General features: G+C 35.5%; 2 protein-coding genes across 7 annotated transcripts; one reads left to right on the plus strand and one right to left on the minus strand.

Moving 5' to 3' along the window:
* Nucleotides 1–682: 682 nt before the first annotated feature.
* On the plus strand, nucleotides 683–15,784 carry LOC105176798 (sporulation-specific protein). Of its 6 annotated transcripts, none has more exons than XM_020699417.2 (11): nucleotides 683–1,119; nucleotides 1,953–2,116; nucleotides 3,583–3,783; nucleotides 5,375–5,497; nucleotides 6,871–6,908; nucleotides 6,984–7,107; nucleotides 7,594–12,033; nucleotides 12,832–12,975; nucleotides 13,130–13,222; nucleotides 13,307–13,449; nucleotides 15,165–15,784. In XM_020699417.2, exons 2-11 carry the CDS (start codon nucleotides 2,039–2,041, stop codon nucleotides 15,445–15,447), a joined length of 5,667 nt encoding a protein of 1,888 aa, XP_020555076.1. In that variant the 5' UTR covers nucleotides 683–1,119; nucleotides 1,953–2,038; the 3' UTR covers nucleotides 15,448–15,784. The 6 variants fall into 6 exon arrangements, with proteins under 6 accessions (XP_020555076.1, XP_011098020.1, XP_011098011.1 ...); XM_011099718.3 differs by having other exon boundaries at nucleotides 683–984; XM_011099709.3 differs by having other exon boundaries at nucleotides 684–1,130.
* Nucleotides 15,785–17,965: 2,181 nt separating this feature from the next.
* On the minus strand, nucleotides 17,966–22,813 carry MUB6 (membrane-anchored ubiquitin-fold protein 6 precursor). Its single transcript, XM_011099738.3, has 3 exons — nucleotides 22,111–22,813; nucleotides 20,023–20,193; nucleotides 17,966–19,142 (listed from the first exon to the last, which is right to left on the minus strand). Exons 1-3 carry the CDS (start codon nucleotides 22,238–22,240, stop codon nucleotides 19,087–19,089), a joined length of 357 nt encoding a protein of 118 aa, XP_011098040.1. The 5' UTR covers nucleotides 22,241–22,813; the 3' UTR covers nucleotides 17,966–19,086.
* Between the last annotated feature and the right edge of the window lie 418 nt (nucleotides 22,814–23,231).

Here is a 23,231-nt window from a genome sequence, read left to right on the forward strand (position 1 = left end):
AACAAATTTAAGTTTTGTCAGATTGTTTGATATGGTATTTTTAAATAATAATAACCAATATAACAAAGGTGTACCTCATAAAAAAATTAAAAGCTACTCGTGCTAATAACATATTATAAAATAATGAAAAAAAATAGAGATTACGAAATATCATGAACTTTCACCATTTTTTTTTATATATTCTAAAGTCTAAACATACCATACGTCTCCTATTTATAATAGTCTATTAAGTAATGATGTATTAATAATTTCAATTATTACTTTATATTTAATAAGTAAAACAGATAAATATTACTTAATACGTATTAATGGTCATCATAACCTACATTTGACAACAAATATTCTCTTTTTATTTTTTGATTTTTGGTTAATTTAACAAAGTCGAACGTGGCATATTCAAATTGTTTTGTGATTTTTTCTAAAATTATAAAAAAAAAAAAAGGAAACAAAGGGATACAAAACAACCATCTGGGTAAAAAAAAAAAAAAAAATCTGGGTAGATCTGCACATGAAGTCAACAAGAGGACCCCTCAATAATACAAAAGTAACCTCATCAGGTCCTCGAAGTCTAGGCAAGGAGCACCAACTTCGTGGGGGTACTTATGTAAATTGATGTACTTCCAAAACCATGTATAAAAAGAAATCAGCTGTAATCCACCAAAAATCTTACAAGCAAACCAAAATTAACTACTGCCATTATTACAGGATTTTAGCAGGAATTTTCCCTCCTTTTAATACCCAATCTCTCCTTTTCACGTCATTAAGACAGAAAATTGAGAAAAAATTAGACAAGGGAAAGTTTTTACTCACAAGATTTTGAATTCTTGAAAATTTCAAGATTAAATTTTTTTGCCCCACCGCCTGTGAGTGAGAGTGCTGTTACTGTTCAAACATCTCTTCTCCACAAAGATTCCTCTAACTTTTTGGTTCCCTTTTCTCATTTTTACTTGCATTTCAAGCTGCCCACCTCAGATCCATGATTAGGTACTCAGACAACTCAACATCTCAGAAGGGGTGTTGAGTGTTTTCTTTTTTTGGTGATGAAATGCTCGTGAAAATGATGTGTGAGCTCTTTTAAGTGTGAAATGTTACTGACATTCCCAATTGTAAGAGAAGCAGGTGAACTGTTTGTGAGTATTAAGCTGTGCAGATAAGTTTCTTTTTTTCTTTTTTAAAAGTAGTAGAAGAGTGCATTATTGCTACTCTGTTTATACTACTGTTCATTTCTTTGTTTATTAAATTTATCTTTTACTGTTGGACTTTCTGGGAGCAATTAAGTATGTTGGGCTGAATTTGATTCAAGCATTTTGGATTTCTTGGAATCCCATTTTCCAAGATTCGTCCTTTGGCTTTCAAGAAAGAGTCGACTTGGGTTTCTCGACTGAATCTTCGGTGCTGTCTGCAAGAATATCTTTGGAGTATTTTTTGTGGGGTTCATAGTTTTGTTCTTTTGGTGACTTTGCGTAAAGTTTCCTTCTTTATATTAATAAAAATTCAAGTTAAGGAGTAACTAGAGAGCCCTCATTATGCATCAAGATGATATAATGTGCATACTTTAAAGATCTGTTTTTGCCCTTTTTCTTTGACCACTGATGTATTCATGTTTTGGTTACTCCTATTTGACGTGTGTGAAAAATTCCCATAGTGCCCCATGTTAACGAGCTAGTAGGATCCTGATTCTTAGCAAGTTGCTTTGTCCAATCCAAATTCGTTTCTATTCGGGAATCACATTAGTTTCCTATGCTTAAAAAGGGAAATTGTATTTGGTATTCGGGTTTCTCATTTAGTCTACTTGAATGATCTTTGTTTTTGTTCTAATGGTTTCTAATGTTTGCATTGATTCAATTAAAACTTTAGCAGTGAGAGGTTTGTGCCTGGATTGCTTCCAATATAACTATCTGATATTATTCAGCATTGTTTCAAAATCTCTTATATGTATTGCTCTTTCTCAGGGTGTTGATCTTCCAGTTTTGGCATTGTCTCCAAGTATGTTCCATTGCCATTGTTAGCAGATGATCCTTAGACTAGGTGTGGAATAATGTCGAGGATTTCTAAGTGGAAGCTTGAGAAGACAAAAGTAAAAGTGGTCTTTCGGCTTCAATTTCATGCCACACATGTATGATTTCTGCTAAGTTATTTGAATTTTTAAGTTTTGATGCCGACTGCTCTCTCTAATACTTGTTATCTATATGTGTTCGCTTTGATTGATGGGAATTGATATCTGAAGTTGGACATGAGTTATCTTAGCTGTCATGACTTAGCATCAGACTCCATGAGTTACTCTCCCTATGAAGTTACCACAATGGAGTATGAAATCAAATAGAGTTTTCCATTTTGTTGAATAGGATTAAAGTCTGTATGTAGTTTTACCCAGAGCAAAAAGGGATGGATTTTGGAAGGTGTTTATTGATCTTTCAGGCTCTCCAGCTTGGCTGTGGATAATGCTTTGAAGTAACTCATGATTTTCATGAATTTAACTTTAAGCTTGTTGCATTTGAAAGAAGTCTAGGTGCATTTGCCCTATTTTCAACCCAGAAGAATTACATGCATGATTTCATGTTTACCATAGCTTGCACATGACATATTGTTAACTTCCTAGTAATGCGAATGCTATCCTGCTATTGAATCTTCTTCAAGCGACATTACTGTACAGGTTTGATTAGATAATGCTTTTCAGTGCATAATTATTATAGCTAATCCTATTTTTTTCTTTGGGATATTGCACTTTTTCTGTGCATAAGGAGAATTTGTAGAAGAAAAGTATGAACTGTGCGGAAACCACAATTTTATGCTTTATTCTGCTGCAGTTGAAAACAAATCATATGGTTGCTTATATTTGGCTATTACGTATCTGTTTATCTACAGTTGTGAGTAAGAGGAGATAGGTGATATGAGTCAGATCGTTGCTAGTTGGTTTAGAGGTTTTGATTTGGCAAATAGATAATAAAGTCCTAATGCTACCGAAGTGGTTTTATTTGTGCATATATTTATTATATTCAGTTTTTTCTTGTCATGTTTTTTTCCCAATCTACCATGTACAAGATCAATGTAAAGTTCCTTTTATAATTTCTGACTTGCACCATGAATTTAGATAGGCATTACTGATCCCATTCAGTTTGCTTTTATTCTTTCTTTAAGTCCATATATTTGTGCCTTAATTCATTTTCCATACCAAGCATCACACTGTGGTGTGAGAGTATTCTCAACTTTGAGCTGCATGCATATGTCCAGTGACCACCAAGTCCATTTTGCTTGAGATCAGGGAAGTAGTTTTAAATCTATACTCTTGTCAATCTAGGCTAATCGGCAACGCCGGATTGGCTAAGGCACTATGGTAGTGAATTTGAATAAGTTCCACACTGGCATACACTCATCTTTGAGGTGAATCTTAATAGTGAGAATACAACCAAGTTATTTCAAACTATCATCTATACTATTCATATAAACTGGTGCAATATAACTTCCTTTTTAAAAATATTTTCTTAAGTAGTTGGGATAATATAATGTGCTAAACTATGAGATAGTGTGCAAACATGTTTTTTATGCAATGACTGACGGTATACTTAATGCTTGATGTTTCAGATTCCACAAACTGGATGGGATAAGTTGTTTATATCATTCATCCCTGCTGATTCCGGAAAGGCAACAGCTAAAACAACCAAAGCAAATGTAAGAAATGGAGCATGTAAATGGGCAGATCCTATTTATGAAACTACTAGGCTTCTTCAAGATTCTAAAAACAAGCAATATGATGAGAAGCTCTACAAAATCGTTGTGGCCATGGTATGTTTCCATCTTGATTTTGATATTAAATTTTAAATATTAGAAGTGCTTTTGGAACTTCTGGCATGGAATCTTTGAACCACATAATATAAAGAAAGATTGATAAGGCCCCAAGATAGATAATGTATTCAGGTCATTGATATTATTGATCTCGTTTATCAAACGTTTTGGAAATATACTTGACAAAAAAAGTCTAGTGCATACAGATGTTTCGCCTTTTTTCAAGAAAAAAGAAACCTGTGGATGGTGATTGAGGTATGATGAAATAGACTTAACTATCAGGACTCCACTTTAGGAGATCAAATAACGTATGAGAATGTTGCCTGCCCTTAGTGATAAACCCAGGGTTCTTTATTTTCTTAATCTCTAGGATGTCCACTTCTTCTGCACTTGGGCTGTAAAGTTGTATCCTAGGTAATTGCAAAAATAATTATTAGTGATATACAACAAGCTCAAAGAGTTTGGCCTGATTACATGTAACCCTAGTTGGTATGGAAATTGCATCTGCCTGTCATAACACCAACTATCATTAGAAAACACTAATGTTCTCAATGTGATGATTCTTTCGAGTTTTACCCTTCACTAAAGCTAATGAATCTCCATTTGAGGCTTGTCCGAATTTTAGAGACCTCCTCCAGTGGTTTATGATGTTAAATCACACCTTTTTTACAAATTTTTAGTTCCACAGTTAGATTCCTTGTGATGTAATGTTTATTCTAGTGAGATAATAGAATTTGTTAATTTATCAAAATAATGATGCTGATGGTATAACAAATGGTTAAGGTTATATTTAAGACGACGTATACTGTGGGATGTAGTCTAAGTTAAGAATGAGATCAACAGATGATACTCTTTTTGTTACATGACAACGACTAGATTTCAAGGAAGCATGCTGTAATTATCCCTTATTATTAGAAATGTATATCCATCTTTCCTCAAAAATTCCTGCTGCAAGCACCCTATTTGACTTATCTTTAACCAATTTAAATTTAAACAATTCTATACGTCCTGGCAGCAGCTTCTAGCTATTTATAGGTCAGTTTTCTGTGTCTTCTCTTCATAATTGGGAAGAATGCCTATTCCTTTGCTTACCCAGACTCTAGCTAAATGAGGCGCATAGAAACAAATCACAATAGTCTTTGAGTCTCCAGTCTATACCTTTTCTTGTTATGCATCTAAGACAACATTCTATTCTCGTTCGCATCATGGAAAGCTATTTGTTTGGCCAAGAATTCCAGTGACACGTTTTGCTAGTTTTGCGGAAGCAACTAAGAAAGAAACTGCATGTGAAAATAAAACTAAATTCATAAAAAACATCCAGAGAACATCAGTTTTTCTTTAAAACTTAAGTATAATGTTCTGGGTTATGTTGCAGGATTTGATAGCACAGTCTCATTTGAGACTCTGTACACAATACTAATATTGCTTGATACTCTATAATTTTGTTAGCTCCCTTGATTAAATTTAAGTCAGTAGATCAGTTTCCAGATTTATTGGTGCTTCTAGCACCTCTGATGTGAGCCACTAGACAAATTTCCAACCATTTCAAAATGTGACAAATGATTTTTTCAATTCAACTTCATTTTCACAGGGATCTTCGCGGGCCAGCACACTTGGTGAGGCGACCATCAACCTTGCTGATTATGTTGATGCTTTAAAGCCTTCTGCTGTAACACTTCCTCTTCAAGGATGCAATTTTGGAACTATATTACATGTAAGGAAAGATGAGCTTTGCTTCATTCACATTTACAGCACATTGATGAATGCTATATGAGCCTGTTGATTCTATGCTTCATAGTTCCTTGTTAAAGCATCCATCAACCTTTTGGTTGATGAGTGTAGAAGCTTCCTATAATATGTATCCTGGTTTGTCTGTAATTTACTAATGATGTGCATTGCCCACACACCCTATCATTATTTTTTCAAGGTGGAATGATGAAAATGTAAGGCCTAAATGCAGCAATAAATTCGGAGAAAAGAATAATGTCAGAATCATGAATAAAGTATAGTTAGACAACTGATGATTAATGATAATTAACATGTGTTGTTTCCCTTTGTAAGGCCAATTCTGATTGTTTAATATAAGCCCGGTGCAGACACTCATATTGTGCGAAATAGAGCAAGTCATTCTTAAAGATCACTAGATTGGTATCAAAGAGATGTGGGTCAGAGTTCCTTGACATTCGTCTCATATGTGTTATGGAAGAATGAGATTTTTGCAAGTTACTGATCCATTTATTTTGTTGATTAATAGTGAGTATTCATTATGAATGCTACTGTTGATTAGGTAGCAAAGGATGTGGCAACATGACAAGTGACTCGGAAATGACCACCCTATACCACTAGCAGGACATAGTTGGTTTTGAGATGGCCTCTAAACCAAATCTCTTGAATAAGCCTTTGGTCCTTCTCTAGTGGTCCTAATAAAGAAACTTAGTATGTGAAGTAAAATTGAGAAAGTTCATTGGAGAACTTTTCTAACAAGATGCAACATCAACAGGATCACCTAGAAATGCTTGATGAAGGACTCCAACTAGTTATGACAAGGTTGTACTATTTTGTTTAGAGTTGACAAACAAGCCCAATATCAAAATACAGAACCCAACACGACCTAAAAACTTCATTTCTTATAATATACTAGTAATATCAGATTTTCGTTGTCCTTTCCACATGGACTGTTCAATCCATTCTTTAGATGATCTATATGAATTAAAGAATCTTGCGGGCCATATGAACTGGTCAGGCCTTGGTACATATTATAGAAACTGGTTAGCATTTGCATTAAAACATCACTCCATTCCCAACTTCTTTTGGTTGCTTCTTCAATGTGATCTCCTTGAATTTCGGGTAGTTAGTTGTGTCCCTGGGAAAGTTGAAGATTCAATACTTTACAAAAATGGATATTGCAGCCATTTTAAGCATGTTTTCTTTGTCTCCGTCATTTATTTGCCTTTGGCAGCATTTGGTAATTGCATATTGTCTTTTTTCCTTCCCTTATTAAATTATATGAGCTGTAACTCTTATGATTATTCTATAGTCTGTAAAATGCTTATCAATATCTTGATTGACTGTGTTCCTGTGTTTCAGATCACTGTCCAGCTCCTGACCTCAAAAACTGGATTTAGGTACTAAACTATTATGTTGATTGCTAACCTTGTCTTTTTGTATGACCATCTCAAGCATAATTTTATTTTTTGCAGGGAATTTGAGCAGCAGAGAGAACTCCGAGAAAGGGGATTACAATCAGGGGTTGATAGTCATGGCCATAGTGCCACTGCCAAAATATCATATTCTGAGGACGTTACCAACGAGCAGTCTGATAAGGTTCCTTGCTTCTCTATCCATTGGAGCTCCTTCCGAACCCCCACATTGGTCCACTTTTTCATACAAGACATATGTGTTAGGCTTGCCACTTAATTTGATCTGTTAAGTATGAACAGAAAACTTGAACTAGTTAGAAGAATCTGAAAACTATTTTATTCATGGGCTGTTTTGGGGTACGTTTCTTAAGCGGGAAGAAAAGTGTCTCTGTTACCTTTTTGCATCTCTGAATGCATTTGTCAACTTATTCTGGAAAAGGATTAGTAATATAAGTGATGTCTACAAAATCATATGGCCTTGCTCTTTAGTGATTGGTGATTTGCAATTTGAATATAAACTTTAGCCTAATTTTGTGGCATAATCAATCTCTCATCAGATAGGACAACTTTTTTTGCGGTCAGAATACTTTTTGTTGGCCACATAGCTGCATTAGTTTGAAATTTTTTCATATCACCTAATTCTAATTTTCCAGTTCTCTGTTTTCTACAGGTCAGTGCAAGAATTAAATTTAAAGCAGATGCTAATGAGCTCTCCTCAGTTGAAGAAGAGATGAACCTGAATGAAGAATGTCGAGACTCGGCTAGTGGATTTGATGGCTCATCCAATACTTCCGAAAGTTTATATGCTGAGAAACATGAGACTTGCATTGCACATGAGGTTGATAGCCTCAAAAGTACAACTTCTGGTGATGTACATGCACTTTTGCATTGTCAAAGTCCACTTAAAGTGAAAGGAGATCCATCTGATCAGCAAGACATGGCCCAAGGGAGTACTGGTTCTGCTCAGGGGTGGAGTTCAAACAATTCCATGGATACCGAGTTAGCAATGGCTTGTGAGGAGAACAATCGACTAAAAGGAAGCTTGGAATTGGCAGAAACATCTTTTTTCAATCTTAAGCTGGAAGTCAGCTCTTTGCAAAGCTTAGCTGATGAGTTAGGTGCTGAGACACAAAAGTTTTCCCACCTTCTTGACGCTGAGATATCTTCAGGTGAAAAATTGGCAAAAGAGGTATCGGTCATGAAATCAGAGTGCCTGAAGTTCAAGGATGAGATAATCAGGCTCAAAGATTTCACATTTAGTCCTCAAATTCCTGTTACAGAAACAAGGGACAATCAGATTGATCACTCAGTTCAGAAGTTGCAGCTTCAATTTTTAAAAGGAATTAGTGTAGTGGAAGGCAAGATAAGAGAACTTCAGAACAAAATTTATATTATCCCCCATGATGGAGACACTAAATTTATTTACTTAGAGTTGGAAGCATTGCTCAATTTTCTGCTGGATTTTAAACTTGAAAATGGTGAAGTGACAAAATTGCTGAATGCAATACCATCAGAAAAACCAGATGTGAAGGAGACTAGAGAACTGAGCACATATAAGGATGAGCAGTTAGTATCTGGAAATGGGCTGGGCCTGGACTTGTGTCAGCCTGAAAGTATTCTTCAGCATTTCGGTATGCCCCCTCTAGTGTCTGAGGTAGTTAACCCTGTAAGTACTATTGATGCAATGAAAGGCCAGATTTTTGATCTTGTAAGGGAGTTGGATGAGGCAAAAGTTGAAAAGGAAGCTCTTACGAGAAAAATGGATCAAATGGAATGTTATTATGAAGCCCTTATTCAGGAATTGGAGGAGAATCAGAAGCGCATGATGGCAGAGTTGCAGCTCCTGAGGAATGAGCATTCTACTTGTCTGTACACATTATCTGCCAGCCAAACTGAAATGGAAACATTGCGTCAAGATATGAATCAGCAGATGCTACGATTTGTGGAAGAGAGGCATGAGTTGGAAACCCTCAACAAGGAGCTTGAGAAAAGGGTGACAACTTCAGAAGCTGCACTTAGAAGAGCCCGCTTAAATTACTCAATTGCAGTTGATAAATTACAAAAAGACCTTGAGCTGCTTTCCTCGCAGGTTATTTCCATGTTTGAGACTAATGAAAACCTTATCAAGCAGGCTTTACCTTCGCAACCACTGTCAGAAGGAGACCTGAAGTTAATGCATAATCCAGAAGATGACGAGATTACAAAATTATTGCAGTTTCAGAATCATAACTTGGGTTTGAAGAAAAGGTCAGTGGGTGGGGATATTCTCTTAGAAGACTTGAGGAGATCTGTCTGCTTGCAGGAAGAGCTTTATCAAAAGGTTGAAGAGGAACTTATAGAAATGTATTCTGTAAACTTGAACTTGGATATATACTCTAAGGCATTGCAAGAATCCTTGCACGAAGCTGAAGCTGACATTAGAATCATGAGGGGAAAATTGAATGAACTTGCCGAGGAGTTGAAACTTTCAACTGCTTCTCAGAATGAGTTGATGATAAGGTTCCAGAAAGCCACAACTGATATTCATGCACTTAATGAGTACAAATCTAATAGCATTTCCCAGTTCAGTGATATGGCTATGCAAAATCAGCTTTTAGAAGATAAATTAGTAAGTATTTCCAAGGAGAATTATCTTCTTGATCAGAAGCTGAAAGAATGTGAAAACACTATGACTGAATACAGGGGTTACCAAAGTAAATATGCAGCGTGTTTGGCTGAGAATACAGAGCTGTCTCTCCAGTTAAAACAGGAAGCAGCTGAAAATGAGAAGCTTGCAAATGAAATGTCACTTTTAAAGGAAAATTTGAAGATCCTTAAGTCTGAATCAGATGAATTGGTTTCTGTCAAGGAAACTCTCGAGGAAGATCTGAGTTTTGCACATGATAAGTTGGTCAATCTGTTGGAATCTTACAAGAAACAATTTTGTTCTCTTGCTAATTGTCAGAGCCTCGATTTGGAAAGCGTGGATATAAGTGATGCCATTTTGAAGTTAGAAGAAATCCAGCATAATGTTTGTGTGAGAATTTGTCAACTGATGGAAGAGAATCAAAATCTAGAAAGTGAGAAAGTCACTGCTGATGCATCCTTGAGCACTGTTAGATCTGAAATTCTGGTGACGAAACAGAAGTTCAAAAGTGACATACAAGATATGGTTACTAAACTAGATGTGTCCAATGCTCTTGTGAACAAACTTCTAGCTGAACTCGAATCAATTGCTAGCAAAATCCACTTCAGTTCTGAAATCGAAGGGAAGTATGCCCAGCAGAGCAGAGTACTTTTAGACGAGCTTAATCATCTCGAAGATCAAATGCAAGAGCTGACATGTAAAAATGGTCACTTTGCTCAAGAGATCTTGGGCTTGGATGCTCTGGCAGAAGAACTTGGGAGGAGTCAATTAACCGTCACTGAGCTAGTACACGATAAGCAAGACTTAGCAATGCGCTTACATGATAAAACTGAAGAATCTATCAAGCTTTCATGTGAAATTAGCTGTCTGAAAGAAAATTTGAAAAATTTGAATAACGAGTTGCATGAGGAGAAGGTTTACAAGGATGAACTGGAGGTGAAAGTTAGACATCTAACTTCTCAGTTGAGCATGGATCAGGATAAATTGCTTATCTTCGAACAGCAACAAACTGAACTCATGCATGTTAGGGAACTGGCATCAGATCTTGAATTGGAGAAATCTAGACTTGCTCATCTTTTGGGTCAGCAAAATGTGCTTATAGAAAAACTTAAGAGGAATAATTCCTATCAAGCTAGTCTTGAAAGTCAGTTAGTGGAAATGCATGACTACTCACTTTTGGTGGATGTTAAACTTACTTATGTTGCAAACCAGTATGAAGCTTTACTTGAAGAACTTCTGCAGAAACTTGTGTACTCAGAGGGGTGTCTCAGGGAGCTTCATAAAAGGTATCGTGATACAGAGGCTATGTTGAATCACTGTCATGAAAGTGAAGCTAACTGGAGGGAAGAAAAAGCTGACTTGTTGACAAGTCTTAAAAACCTAAGATCGGATTTAGAAGTCTCTGCAGCTCAAAACAAGCTTTTTTCAGATTCCAACAAGGAGATCACTGATCAACTTGAGGAGTGCAACAGGAAGCTGACAATGATGGAAACCAGCTTTACGTTGGACAACACTCTTCAAGCTTCTGAAGTGGAAAGGCTAAAAAGCATGATGACAGATGCTGAGGAAGAAATCAATTGCTTGACTTATACAAAAGAGGAATTGGAAATTTTAGTTATAGTACTCAAAGGCAAAGTTGACGAACAGTCTGCTTATATAACTTTGCTGGAGGAACGCAAAGATGAACTGATGATGCTTCGCTCCAAGTGCAATGAACTTTCTCATAAGCTCTCTGAACAGGTTTTGAAGACAGAAGAATTTAAGAACTTATCTACCCATTTGAAGGAGCTTAAAGACAAGGCTGAGGCTGAATGTCTTGTAGCTCGTGAAAAAAGAGAAACTGAAGCACCACCAGCTGCTGTGCAAGATTCCCTGCGAATTGCGTTTATCAAAGAACAATATGAAACAAAAATCCAAGAGCTTAAGCAACAGCTTTCTATGTCCAAAAAGCATGGGGAGGAGATGCTTTTGAAGCTGCAAGATGCAATTGATGAAATTGAGAACAGGAAGAAGTCTGAAGCTGTGAACTTGAAGAGGAATGAAGAGCTCTCAGTCAGACTGTCGGCATTGGAAGCTGAATTGCAGTCAGCACTTGCGGAAAAGCGTGAAAAAAGCAAAGCTTATGACCGAACAATGGCTGAGCTGGAATGTGCATTACTAAGTCTAGAATGTTGCAAGGAAGAAAAAGATAAGCTTGGAGCTTCTTTGCTTGAATTTGAAGCAGAAAAATCTCGACTTGCTACTGAACTTACTTCCGTCAAGGGTCAACTGGAGGATTTAAAATCTTCGATGAAGTTTGAAAAGGATGAATACGGCTCTCTGACTGAAGTAGAGCACACACTCAATGGATCAACTGGTAACTCATCCCCAATCTTCTTGGAGCGGGATGAGACAATGTGTGGTATTAAAAGAGAAAAAGTTATGTCGATCGTAGAATGTGAAAATGCAGATTCAACTGAGTCTGTGCACTTCCAAGTTGTTCAGGTAAACTTAATTGAGAGTTTTATTCTGTTTAAGACGGTTATTTTCAAATTTTTGTAGCTATAATCAGCATGTGGATCAAATTCATGCTTTCAGACTGTTGGCCTTGTTTGGGTTGGTTTCATTCTCAATTTTGAATCTTTAGTCCCAGTAGGCTCTCTGCAGTGATGCTCTGTTTCTCTTAACAGGAAACTTATCAAACAATGTTTTTGTTTTGAAGTTCCTTTTCAGATTTTTGGTAAATCTTTAAGAATTGTGGAAACTACCATTGCATATTATTACTACAGTTTGTAGAGCTTCCTTTGCTGCAGGTGCCCACTGGTCAAAAGAAAGGAAGTCTGCTTTCATGGTTGACTTCTGTTGCATGATTAGCACGACAGACTTTTGCTCTTCAAATTTTCTTTACTTGGGAGTCCACTATTAGTCTTACAAACTCTTCAATCCTATTAAAATGGTTGAGTTGGATCAAAATCAAACTGTGTTTCGAATCTGCAATAACGCTTCTATCCATCTGCCTCAAAAGTATTCAAGCTATGGACTTTATCAAGGAAAATGCAAACCAGATATCTCTTGTTTAATTGAGTAACCTCAGCTTCATGCAGAAGTATGATTAGATGAACTTCTATGAGAAATCTTCGAGCTTGCTTTAAATTCTTATTGCATTGCCTTATATGATCAAAATAAATGTAGTGTGTTTGCATTCTTCTGATGAAATTGTTACCTTTTCCCCAAAGTTACCATCTTTACAAGCGCCTTTAACACGGTAAAAGGTTGGAACTGAAGTAGTTCACAATTACGCAGGATGATGCATCTAAATGCATGCACCAGAATCCCAAGGTAATTGTTACAGAAGGGTTCCTACAGAGCAATGGCAAGAGTTTAAATGTTAATGATGAGCTGGGAGCCCAAAGATTGAAATCTAGCATTGAGCATTTACATGAAGAGGTATTTCAAATTTGGAAATGACAAAGGTTGTTGATATGACTTTGTGTCTAACATGATGGAATCTAAGTATATGATTCCAACCCTAGGTCTGCATAGGTTATGTCTAATTGTGCTCCGAACCAATTCATGTCTTCTTTCTTTTTTTTCCCTTCAGCTGGAAAAGATGAAAAATGAAAACACGATCTTCGATTATGAAGTGGACCCGGGTTCTGAAGTCCCACAAAGAGAAATCATGCAACTGCATAAAGTGAGCTCATTGACTTTTTTATGCAACTATAGTCTATAATTCTGATCAGTGTCTCATCCCTTTTTGCTTTATGTCCTTTTGAAGGCAAATGAAGAGCTTAGAAGCATGTTTCCTTCTTTCAATGAAATTTCCAGTGATGGGAATGCATTACAAAGGGTTCTTGCACTGGAAGTTGAGCTTGCTGAAGCGTTGAGGGTAAAGAATAAATTGAATGTCCAATTCCAGAGGTAGGTCCTACACAAGTCTATAATATTTCCAATTGCCACGAGTTTAACCAACTTGCCCTCCACGCCCAATATTGACTCTTATCTTTGCCGGATGATGCATCTCTGTACATTTCAACCACAATGATGTTATGTAAATTCTGTTTCTTAGTAGCTCACATTTAGTTCAATATTACGTGACAAGTCAATGGCTCTGTTAAAATTTATGGACTTAAATTTCAAGTTTACTTGGGTTCATCAATTGAACAAAACCATAAAGGAATTTCTCCATCTAACTAATTAGCATTAACCTTTAAGTAGGATCATCTCAGATATTAAGCTCAAGCATAGGAAAGCTCACATTTTTCTGTTAAGTGTTTTCTTAACATGTAAGTCCATTTCAGGCTACCATCTTCTTAGTGTCATTGTTTTTTCATTATGTTTTAGGTTATCAATTGGCATATTGTATCTTCTACCTTGTACATAACTTCATCTCGTTATATTCTGATCTTATCTATTTTGTGGAAGACTTAGTTACAAAATTGATCATTGATTATCCGCATATGTAATGAGTTCAATGTATGTGTACTAATGTGCTTTATACTCCTTTATTTTGTTATATTAATTGTGTACTACAAAACAGAACTTAGAACAAATATTAATATTTTGTGATATTAATTGTGTATTACATTGGCGCACTTAGAAATAGTCTTGAATATCAAGTGGGTTGTGGCAATCTTAAGTCGAACTTGCTAACGTATTATTAAATTTGATTTATTTTAAATTGATCTAAGTCGCTCTATTTTAATGTGTCAGAGACACCATTTAATCGAGGTCCAACCTACTGTATACAACAACCTCATAAAATCAAGAGACTATAGACAACCATAAAATAGGGAGAGATGAAAGTAGTGACAAAAGTGACCTCTAAGTCTTACCTTACGGCATTATTTGATTTTCACCTTACAAATGGCTTCAGCGAAGCCTAGTCATTTAGACCAGCAGTGATCCCAGCCTACATACTGTTTTTAAACGCACAGCTTGACATATTATTGTTTTGGTTGACTATATGTTGTTTGTCTGATTAATGGCTGTTTTATGTGCTTACTCAACAATGAATATGGTGCTGAAATGACGACGGAGTTTTGTGGCATTGAGCATTTTCTGCTATGGTTCTTCTTGCATGTCATTTATGATAACATAGGGGGATATCAAACTTTGGGCTTTGAAATCTTGTAGCGCATGGCATTTAGTAAAAGTCTTGAAACTGCGGGTCTAAACCAAAGCAAATTTTACTATCTGCTAGAGAAGAATCTGAGGGCTGCATGTCTGCGTATCTGCTAAAGAAAAATTGAGGCTTAATAATGTTTTTCATGGGAAAATTTATACCTGAAGTTAGGATGTAAACCAATCGAGTTGTTTGAGTTACATCGAGCTTCCATAATTGTGTTTGAGCATGATTTAATCGACTGTGAGTCAATCTCTGAGCTTTAGCTGAATCTAACACTTGAATGGCTTAGTTTATTTTATTACATATTTGATCATTCTTTAACTAATCAAGCAAAGCTCGAGCCAACTTCATGAAAATCTGTGGTGAACCTTAGTTTATTATGTTTAATGACTTGAACTCAAACGAACTCTTGAATATAAATGGTTGATTGTTAGAATGTGCTTTCATGTCCTATCCGAATCACAATATGCGGATCATTTAACTGTAGTTTCTTTGCTCGATGACTCAGTTCTTTCCTGAAACAACATAGCGATGAGGAAGCAGTTTTCAGAAGCTTCAGAGACATCAACGAGCTGATCAAAGAAATGTTGGAACTCAAGGGAAGGCATGTTGCTATGGAGACTGAACTGAGAGATATGCACGAAAGGTACTCCCGTCTGAGCCTCCAGTTCGCAGAGGTTGAAGGCGAGAGACAGAAACTCAAGATGACACTAAAGAACGTCCGATCATCCAGGAAGCCCATTGGCTTAGATCGATCATCATCTGCCAACGTTATGGACCTCCCATCCTAGGAAGACATTTAAGTACCATTTTTGTGTCGTTTTTTGTTCATCCTTCTTCCACAGTTGATCCATCTGAAGCTGTAGAAGCCACATGGGTACCAACGTACCGTCGGTCGGCTGCAGAGCCTCTACTCGTAGTTTCGGGGATGCTGAAGATAATTGCGGTCCTCCATGTAAATAATTGTTGAAGTAGCCAGATTTTCAACTGGCGATTAAACTTTCCTATAGATTGTAGTGTTATAATTATGTGTTTTTTTCCCCACCCTTTTAATGTTTTTCTCAATTATGTTGTAATTATGTACAGAAAATCATTTAAATCATATTTAAGCTTTTCATGTTTGAAGTCTGTTGGTGGCCTTCTTGTTTTGCCTTCTCATTTGTCTTTTAGGCTTTTGGATCTTTCCTTCTTCCCAAAATGAATTTAAGACACTCTTAATATGATTCCTAGGAATTTAATTATAATAAACTGAAAACCTCTTACTTGTTAGAATAAGTTATTTTTGGATATTTACCATATATTTTTTTAGAGATAATTATATCTATGCTCCGTACCGCACTGTTTTCAGAATCGAATTGGATCGATCGGTTCTATCGGTTCAACTAAGAATCAGCCATGTATTTGGTTTGATTATACCTCCAAAATCGGTATGGTCAAAACCGGCAAGAATTTGGTGACACGGTTCATATTTTTTTAATGTGGGACAATACGTTTTGTCTAAGTTTTTTCATATTTATAGTTTAAAGTGTTTGCCTTCTACTTTTTCAATGTGAGATAATAAGCTTGGTTTAAACTTTTCCATATTTATAGTCTAAAGTGTTTAAGCTTTGCCTAATACTTTTTTAACGTGTGACAATGGGCTTGACTTAAGTTTATCAATATTTATAATCTATAATCTACCTTTAAATTTTGGCTTATGCTTTTTCAATGTGGGATAATAAGCTAGGCTTAAACTTTTTATATATATTGTCTAAAGTGTTTATGTTTGGTTTATACTTTTTCAATGCGGGACAATAAGTCATATCTAACAAACCTATAAGGTTTAATAAATTGATATCTAATGTATTGATATGTTAGAAAAATTTATACATGTATATAATATAATCTGATCGAGCTAATCGATTTTTTGAATCTAGTCCAACAGGTCGGACCAGTGACCCAGTGACTCGGTAGCTTATTCGATTAAATCACTGGTCTGATTTCAGAACATTGCCCTACGGTTTATTTACACGGATCAATATTGTCTTTTGAAAAATTATACATACACAGATCAGAAACATGAACTTCACTTACACAAATTACCCCTGTTTTTTGGGTGCCACGGGTAATTATGCAAAAGACATGGGTGTTTGTGTAAATAGACAATAAATTAGGGGTGTAGATATAGTTATCTCAATTTTTAGCATCTTATAAACCGTCAAACTTCTTATAAATATTTGGGATAATTGCACCGTCCTTTAATATTTGATGTAATTATAATTAGACCATGTAGTTTGAGAAATTTCATCTAAACTCCCAAAGTTTATTTTGGTCTAATAAATACACTTCCATTGGTTAAAATTTATCACATTTTACTTTTCTATATCTATATATATATATATATATAAAAGTGTGAATCACCTAAAAAGTTTCTTTCTTTTTTTAAGTGGGTTAAGTTAACCTTGTAATATTACTTTTTAAGGATAAACTAGTAAAATGATATACTTATTAATTCCTATTAACTACTTTTCACATTCCCACCTTTTTAATGTGTTTCTCATTTGTGTTGTAATTAACTATGTATAGAAAATCATTTAAGTCATATTTGTAAGCTTGTCATGTTTGAAGTCTCTTGGTGGTCTTCTTGTTTTCCCTTTTCATTTGTCTCCTTGGCTTTTGGATGTTTCCTTCCTTTCAAGATGAATTTATGAAACGCTTAATATGATAGGAATAATTACATCCCTCTCCCATGATGTTTAGTAATATAAATGTTTTGTTGTTTAAAAAATTACATCTAATACCCATAAGATTTGTTTCTATCTAACAAATAAATCATTCTTTTATTCAAAATTCATATAATCTGAGGATATTAATAAAAAAATCAGATAAAAAATCAAATTCACCTCAATTGACTTATTACTGATAAATCATTTCATAATCAAATTACCCTTATACATCTTCACATATTAATAAGGATAATGCAGTCACAAAAAATTTGTTTGACCTACAATTATCAATAATAAGTCAGTTGAGAATAAATATTCATTTCGTTCAATTCTTTTGTTAATATCAATAAATTCATCGAGTTCTGCCTAATGAAGGGACCTATCTTTTTAGATGAAAACAAACGTCATAGGTACTAAATATATTTTTCAAACCACAGAAAATTTATGCATAATTATATCAAACCTTACCTCAGAAAATTTGTAGTTATTCGTGTATTATATGAAGGATTAAAATCTTATTTTTGAAAACCTCATACTTTTAAAAGGAGCCTATAAACTCATAAAATTCTAATTTTATTAGATCTCTAAGTTCTTCTAAGAAATGTACCAAATAAGGTGTCTAACTTCTTATAGATATTTTGAGAAACTTAGAGGTTCAACTACACACCTTGAAAATTCAAACTAACTTTTGACCATCAATGTCAGATCAAATATCAAGACTCAAAACTCTTATTGAGCTCTACTCACTTGCACCCTTGTGTTGTACATCATACCCAAATGCCATCTCCGGCTAGTGAACGCCGCCACTCGACACTCTATTTTCATTGAGACCTGCAATTCCACCACGCAGCATCGCTTCTATTGTTCAAGTCAAACAGGCAAACGACGTCTAAACTTTGCTAAGAAAGGGGGAACAAAAAGAACCACAAAGCAAGGTTCCATGGTTTGGGCAACTAACAGATTATACAGCTTTCAATGAGAGAACCTTGACGCGAAATTGGATGTGATCTTCTCCAGCTCTGAACCGCAATATAGAACTTATCACGGAAGGACTCGTAGCTTCAACAGCTGCTAGTGTACATACTAGAAACCCCAGATGGCAAAGAGCCAAGATCCTGGTTTCAAAGAGCGTGATCTCTTGGAGAAGATCGACTTTTCATCCATTCATTGACAACCCTTCCACTCAGCAATGTAGGATCACTGAGGCTCCATAGACTCAGCTATAATGAATATGAAACAAGTCCTTTGATATCGAACAACCCCATTTCCGTGCTGCATTGCGGACACCGTTGGCAAATATGATTATGCATACACAATAAAGCTTTAAGGTTCACACAGATTGTCGTTGTCAAGAATCATCTATAAACAATACAATTCAACCACAAATAAGACATGTTTTTGCAGTGTTTTTCCCATTTGATTTGTTCGGTGCTCCGTGCTGAATTTGGGTTCTATGAGTACTCAATCTGAATTTTGCTTAAATACCAAATCATTGTTTCCCATCTACTCTTCTGAAATGTCACAGAACTGCACGGTGTTTCTCCGTCGGCCCACGAGAACAAAGCACTGAACAAAACACTATGATGGAAACAGACAGACGAGCAAGTCCATTATGTGATGATGTTTTTGAATCTATTAACATGTATAAATGCAATCCAGAACCTGTAATGCGAACATATATGGAAGCAGAAAAGAATTTGGAGAAGCTCTATTCTGTGGCATAGGCTACAAGATGGAGCAGAAGCATCCGCCTTTCTTCTGTGAATTATCCTGCAATTTATCTGTCGCAATTGCATTTTCAAAATCAATAATAGAGCTCAGATCCATGATGGCAGTATATGTTAGCTTAAACACAAACGTGCATTCAGTTATCAATGATAAAAGCATTTACTAATTCAAATTGAACAAACGAGCTTTAAGAGATACGAGTTATCTCCTCGGATCTAGATACAGACCTTGAGCTTTCACAGCCAATTTCTCAAGGCGCAGATAGAAAGAAGCATTTTCTATTTACATTTATTTGTTATAGACTTTTAAAGTTACCAACTTATTCTCCAGCAAAACCAAAGAAGCATTCTCTCATATCTTTTTCTTGTAATCCTTCTTTGACTTGATAAAGTTGGAATTTACTCAAAAACCAAAGAAGATTCTCAACCTCTAGAAGACATGTATCATAAGTGTGGATGATTCATGATTGACAATTGAAAACACAACAATTCAGTAAATATGCCTCTCAGATATATAGTAACTGAAACATATCAGAATGAATCTGGGGGTTTTGCGGGAATTTTGCCAACAGCATATCAAGAAACAGCAGAGCATTAGCAGTATATGAGTAATGAGGTCAAGGCAGAGCTAAAATGACCCTTGGATATGCACAAAACATGAAAAAAATCTGCAAGTATTAGAAATATAACCAAAGTTGCAGAGCATAAATAGGACATACAAACACAAGAGATTGTGTAATAGGAGAGGAGAATTAAACTTTACGAGGATGAAATGGGCGAGGAAATGAAATTTTTTGTTCTTTTCCTATTACCATTTGATCTGGTAAACATAAAACATTGTATGCAATACTGCAATTTTGAGATAGGTCCTTTAAGTCCCCATAAACAACCTCGAAAATCCTAATGCAGAGATTTCGGAAATATGAAATGTTACCGCTATTTTTGTCTGGAAGCGGAGGCCGCACAACAACATGCATTGTGATAACACCTCCAGGAACTTCACTGAGAGGAAGTCGTGATTCAGCAATTGTTCTGTTATTTTCGAGTATCCTTCCCGCATTGATGAGTTTGATATCATTTATTGATTTAGGCCCATTCTCTTTGTCTGCATATAGAAGTCTCCGTGAGGATAGTGAATCATCATCAAGCAACAACAATTACAAGACAACCACAGAATGGAAACAAGGAGGAAATTCAAACAAGACTACTATCATCTTGAAAAATAAAACATAGCTAATATATGGGATCCTGCCTGCGTAAGCAAAAACTGTAGTTGAAAAATGCATTAAGTGTAAAGCAAATGAATCCTCTCAAAGTAGATAATTTTACTCAGTTTTTGTTCACTTGAGCCATCGACGTAATTCTTTTGCATTGTTAAGCATCAGAGAACTCAGAAAAGAGTCCATTGGGACCCTAAAACTGGAAAATATGGGATAGGAAATGAATGAATCACGCCTTAAAATATCACTTATTCTTACTATTATTTCTATAAGTGAAGTAATAATCTCTTATACATCAAATATCATTTCAGAGTTTTAGTTCCGTACTCCAAACCATAGAATAATTACATCAAACTTAAACCACAATCCTAGCAGACAGGCCCACATGGAATTATAAATCCATTTCAAATGAGAGGGAGGGGGGAGAACAAAGCATATCTCCAGCAGAGCAGTTCCAAAACTGATGGGCATTGTTATCCATGAATAATTTCTCAGAGCCAGGAAGCCCTAGATTGATAATACTATAAATTCTATTTGTTTCTCTTTTAGGGAAAGGAAAAAAGAAGGGAAAGAGCAAATGAAAACCATATGAGCCACATAGAATCTGATGATTACTTTGAACTCTAAAACTACAGTGAAAAAGTGAACCTGATGGACAACCATGAGAGGAAGATGTAAATCCTACCAAGAGAGAGCTAAAACCCACACAGGAGAAGAACCAGAAAGAAGGGGGCATTAGAGCATGGGCTACATCTTGGATCAAAACCTTTATTCAGAGAAAGCTCTCTAGAGCACAAGGAAGCTAATATTTGTTACTGGTACTGATGAATCTTATGGATATTAGACCATACGTTATACCCTGTTTACATCTCAATAAACTGCAATAGTCCAGTGAATTTCATGTGCACTAAATTCAGTCCATGAATGTCAGGTTTCAAATTTTTGTGATTTAGAATGACATTCGCATTCTTTTTTATGACAATATTGTGGTCAATATTGCTCTAATATCGAGATCAGGAAGTTGGATCTGAAGAACTTTAGCATGTCAAGAGCATTTTACATAAAACTCATATTCTCAGCCTTCGTACGTAAATATTGAGCCACAAGCAATGAATGTGGATAAGTAAAAAAAATGTAGTAATCCACAAATATAAGCAAAGATATACATTACGTTAAAGTTAATGCTTGAACAAGACAATTCACCCTGATGAATCATTTGTACAGCTATTATGTGTAGGCATAACTATATATGTTCAAAGCTTTTACACACTTAGTACTAGAAACTTGGTAGAACTACCACTCGCAGCACATTATTCTGCTATGTATCTGAGTGAGCTAACTGTTATTTAAGTTATCACTGCAACTACTTCTGGGAGGATGAGCATATATACTTAAAACATCAGGATCTTTTACAAATAAAACTCAGCATTAGAAATTATGGTACAATGAAAATTACAAGAAATATAAGAGAGAAATTGATCAACACTCCAACTCTACCATAAAGCAAAACATGAAGAACCGTTTTCACGACAAAAGGGTAAACAATATACACAAAACAATATAGAAATATCAGAAAATTTCTGACCCAATTTCTCTATTCAACACGCCGAAAACTATTATACCTAATTTTCAACTATTTTCTGCACAAAAACATAAACCTAAACCAACAAAAAAGAGTATAATTCAACCAAAGCATTAGGAAAAGGAAAAGGAAAAGGAAAAATCATAAGCAATTGCCCAGCCCTCAACACATCAAATTTTGAAGTAAAATATACAACAAAGAAGAAAAAAGGATTCACAACCTTTGGGCCACTGTGCAATAATCCTTTCTTTAAGAGATGTCACAGTTGTACTAGAATTATACTTGCTTGGTCCAATGTCACTTCCATCAGCAAGCCTGAATTTGAGCTCAACCAATTCATCCCCAGCCATCAAACAAATCTCAGAATATTTATGGCCTCAAATTCTTACAACCCACAAATCAAATCAATTACAGCACAAGAAGAAAGCAGAAATCCACCAATTCTATTACAGTCCAAAACAGAAGCCTCAATTCAGGAAAGCAAAACCATAAATACAGATCCCAGATCAGAACTAAAAGGACAGTCTTTGAGTATTTCCCAGAAATCAAGAACCACAAAGAGACCGACTCTCAAATCAAAAGGGATTCGACTCTTCCTCAGCAGCAAATATCTCCAAGAACCCAGATCAAATTTGGCAAGATTTCAGCAGGAAAACAACTATTTTTGCTTGAAGAGCTTATACCTACCAGATTGGAAAAACATTTCTCGATGAAAAAGGGTCAGAGAAGAGGAAACAAATTCTGTGAGTTTTTGGGACGCGAAGATTCAGAAGAGACTGGTAATACAGAGAAAAGCTTTGGAATGGTAACTGAAAGGCGTGGTAATAAATGATTATTGAATATTTTTTTAGCTGAAAGGAGGAGAAACTTCTTTTTGTTTGATAGAAATAAAGAAATCATAAAAGTTTCCAAGGACTACAGATATGGAAGAGGTCCAAGTGAGATTCCTTTTCCTGAATCTATCTGGAAAATATTAATGATTTTGATCGAGACGTGTTTTACTGTTCCATCAACAGTTTGGAGCTGCCGAAATTTGACTGGAAATTAGAGATTGCACTGCACCCCCTGAGTTTTTAGAATATCCCTTCTTAAGCCCACCTCTTTATTTTGTTCGTGGTGTTATTATTTGGGGACATAGGAAGTATTTGCGAGCATTTTAAAAAAATATTTTTCAGTTCTTGGCTCTTGAAAAGTACTTTTAAAATGTTTGGGATGTCAATTTCTATTTTTTAAATGGCTAACAAAAGGCTTTTAGGCCAACAAGCGCTTTTGGTTTTTTTTGTAAATAAATTCAACTTTGTTTTTATTACCTTACTCTTATTATAATAATTTTAAATTAAA

This window comes from Sesamum indicum, linkage group LG2, assembly GCF_026168435.1.
Source record: "Sesamum indicum cultivar Baizhima isolate 11 linkage group LG2, ASM2616843v1, whole genome shotgun sequence".
Classification (NCBI taxonomy): Eukaryota; Viridiplantae; Streptophyta; class Magnoliopsida; order Lamiales; family Pedaliaceae; genus Sesamum; species Sesamum indicum.

What these genes read in the sequence shown, in the direction of transcription:
- MUB6 (XM_011099738.3), bottom strand. Translation starts at nt 22,240, where the DNA reads ATGGCTGGGGATGAATTGGTTGAGCTCAAATTCAGGCTTGCTGATGGA. An exon ending in TATTGCACAGTGGCCCAAAG is followed by an intron (nt 20,194 to 22,110) that starts GTTGTGAATCCT and finishes TTCTATATGCAG; the next exon opens with ACAAAGAGAATGGGCCTAAA. An exon ending in GCTTCCAGACAAAAATAGCG is followed by an intron (nt 19,143 to 20,022) that starts GTAACATTTCAT and finishes CAATTGCGACAG; the next exon opens with ATAAATTGCAGGATAATTCA.
- LOC105176798 (XM_020699417.2), top strand. Translation starts at nt 2,039, where the DNA reads ATGTCGAGGATTTCTAAGTGGAAGCTTGAGAAGACAAAAGTAAAAGTG. An exon ending in ATTTTGGAACTATATTACAT is followed by an intron (nt 5,498 to 6,870) that starts GTAAGGAAAGAT and finishes CCTGTGTTTCAG; the next exon opens with ATCACTGTCCAGCTCCTGAC. An exon ending in AAATCATGCAACTGCATAAA is followed by an intron (nt 13,223 to 13,306) that starts GTGAGCTCATTG and finishes GTCCTTTTGAAG; the next exon opens with GCAAATGAAGAGCTTAGAAG.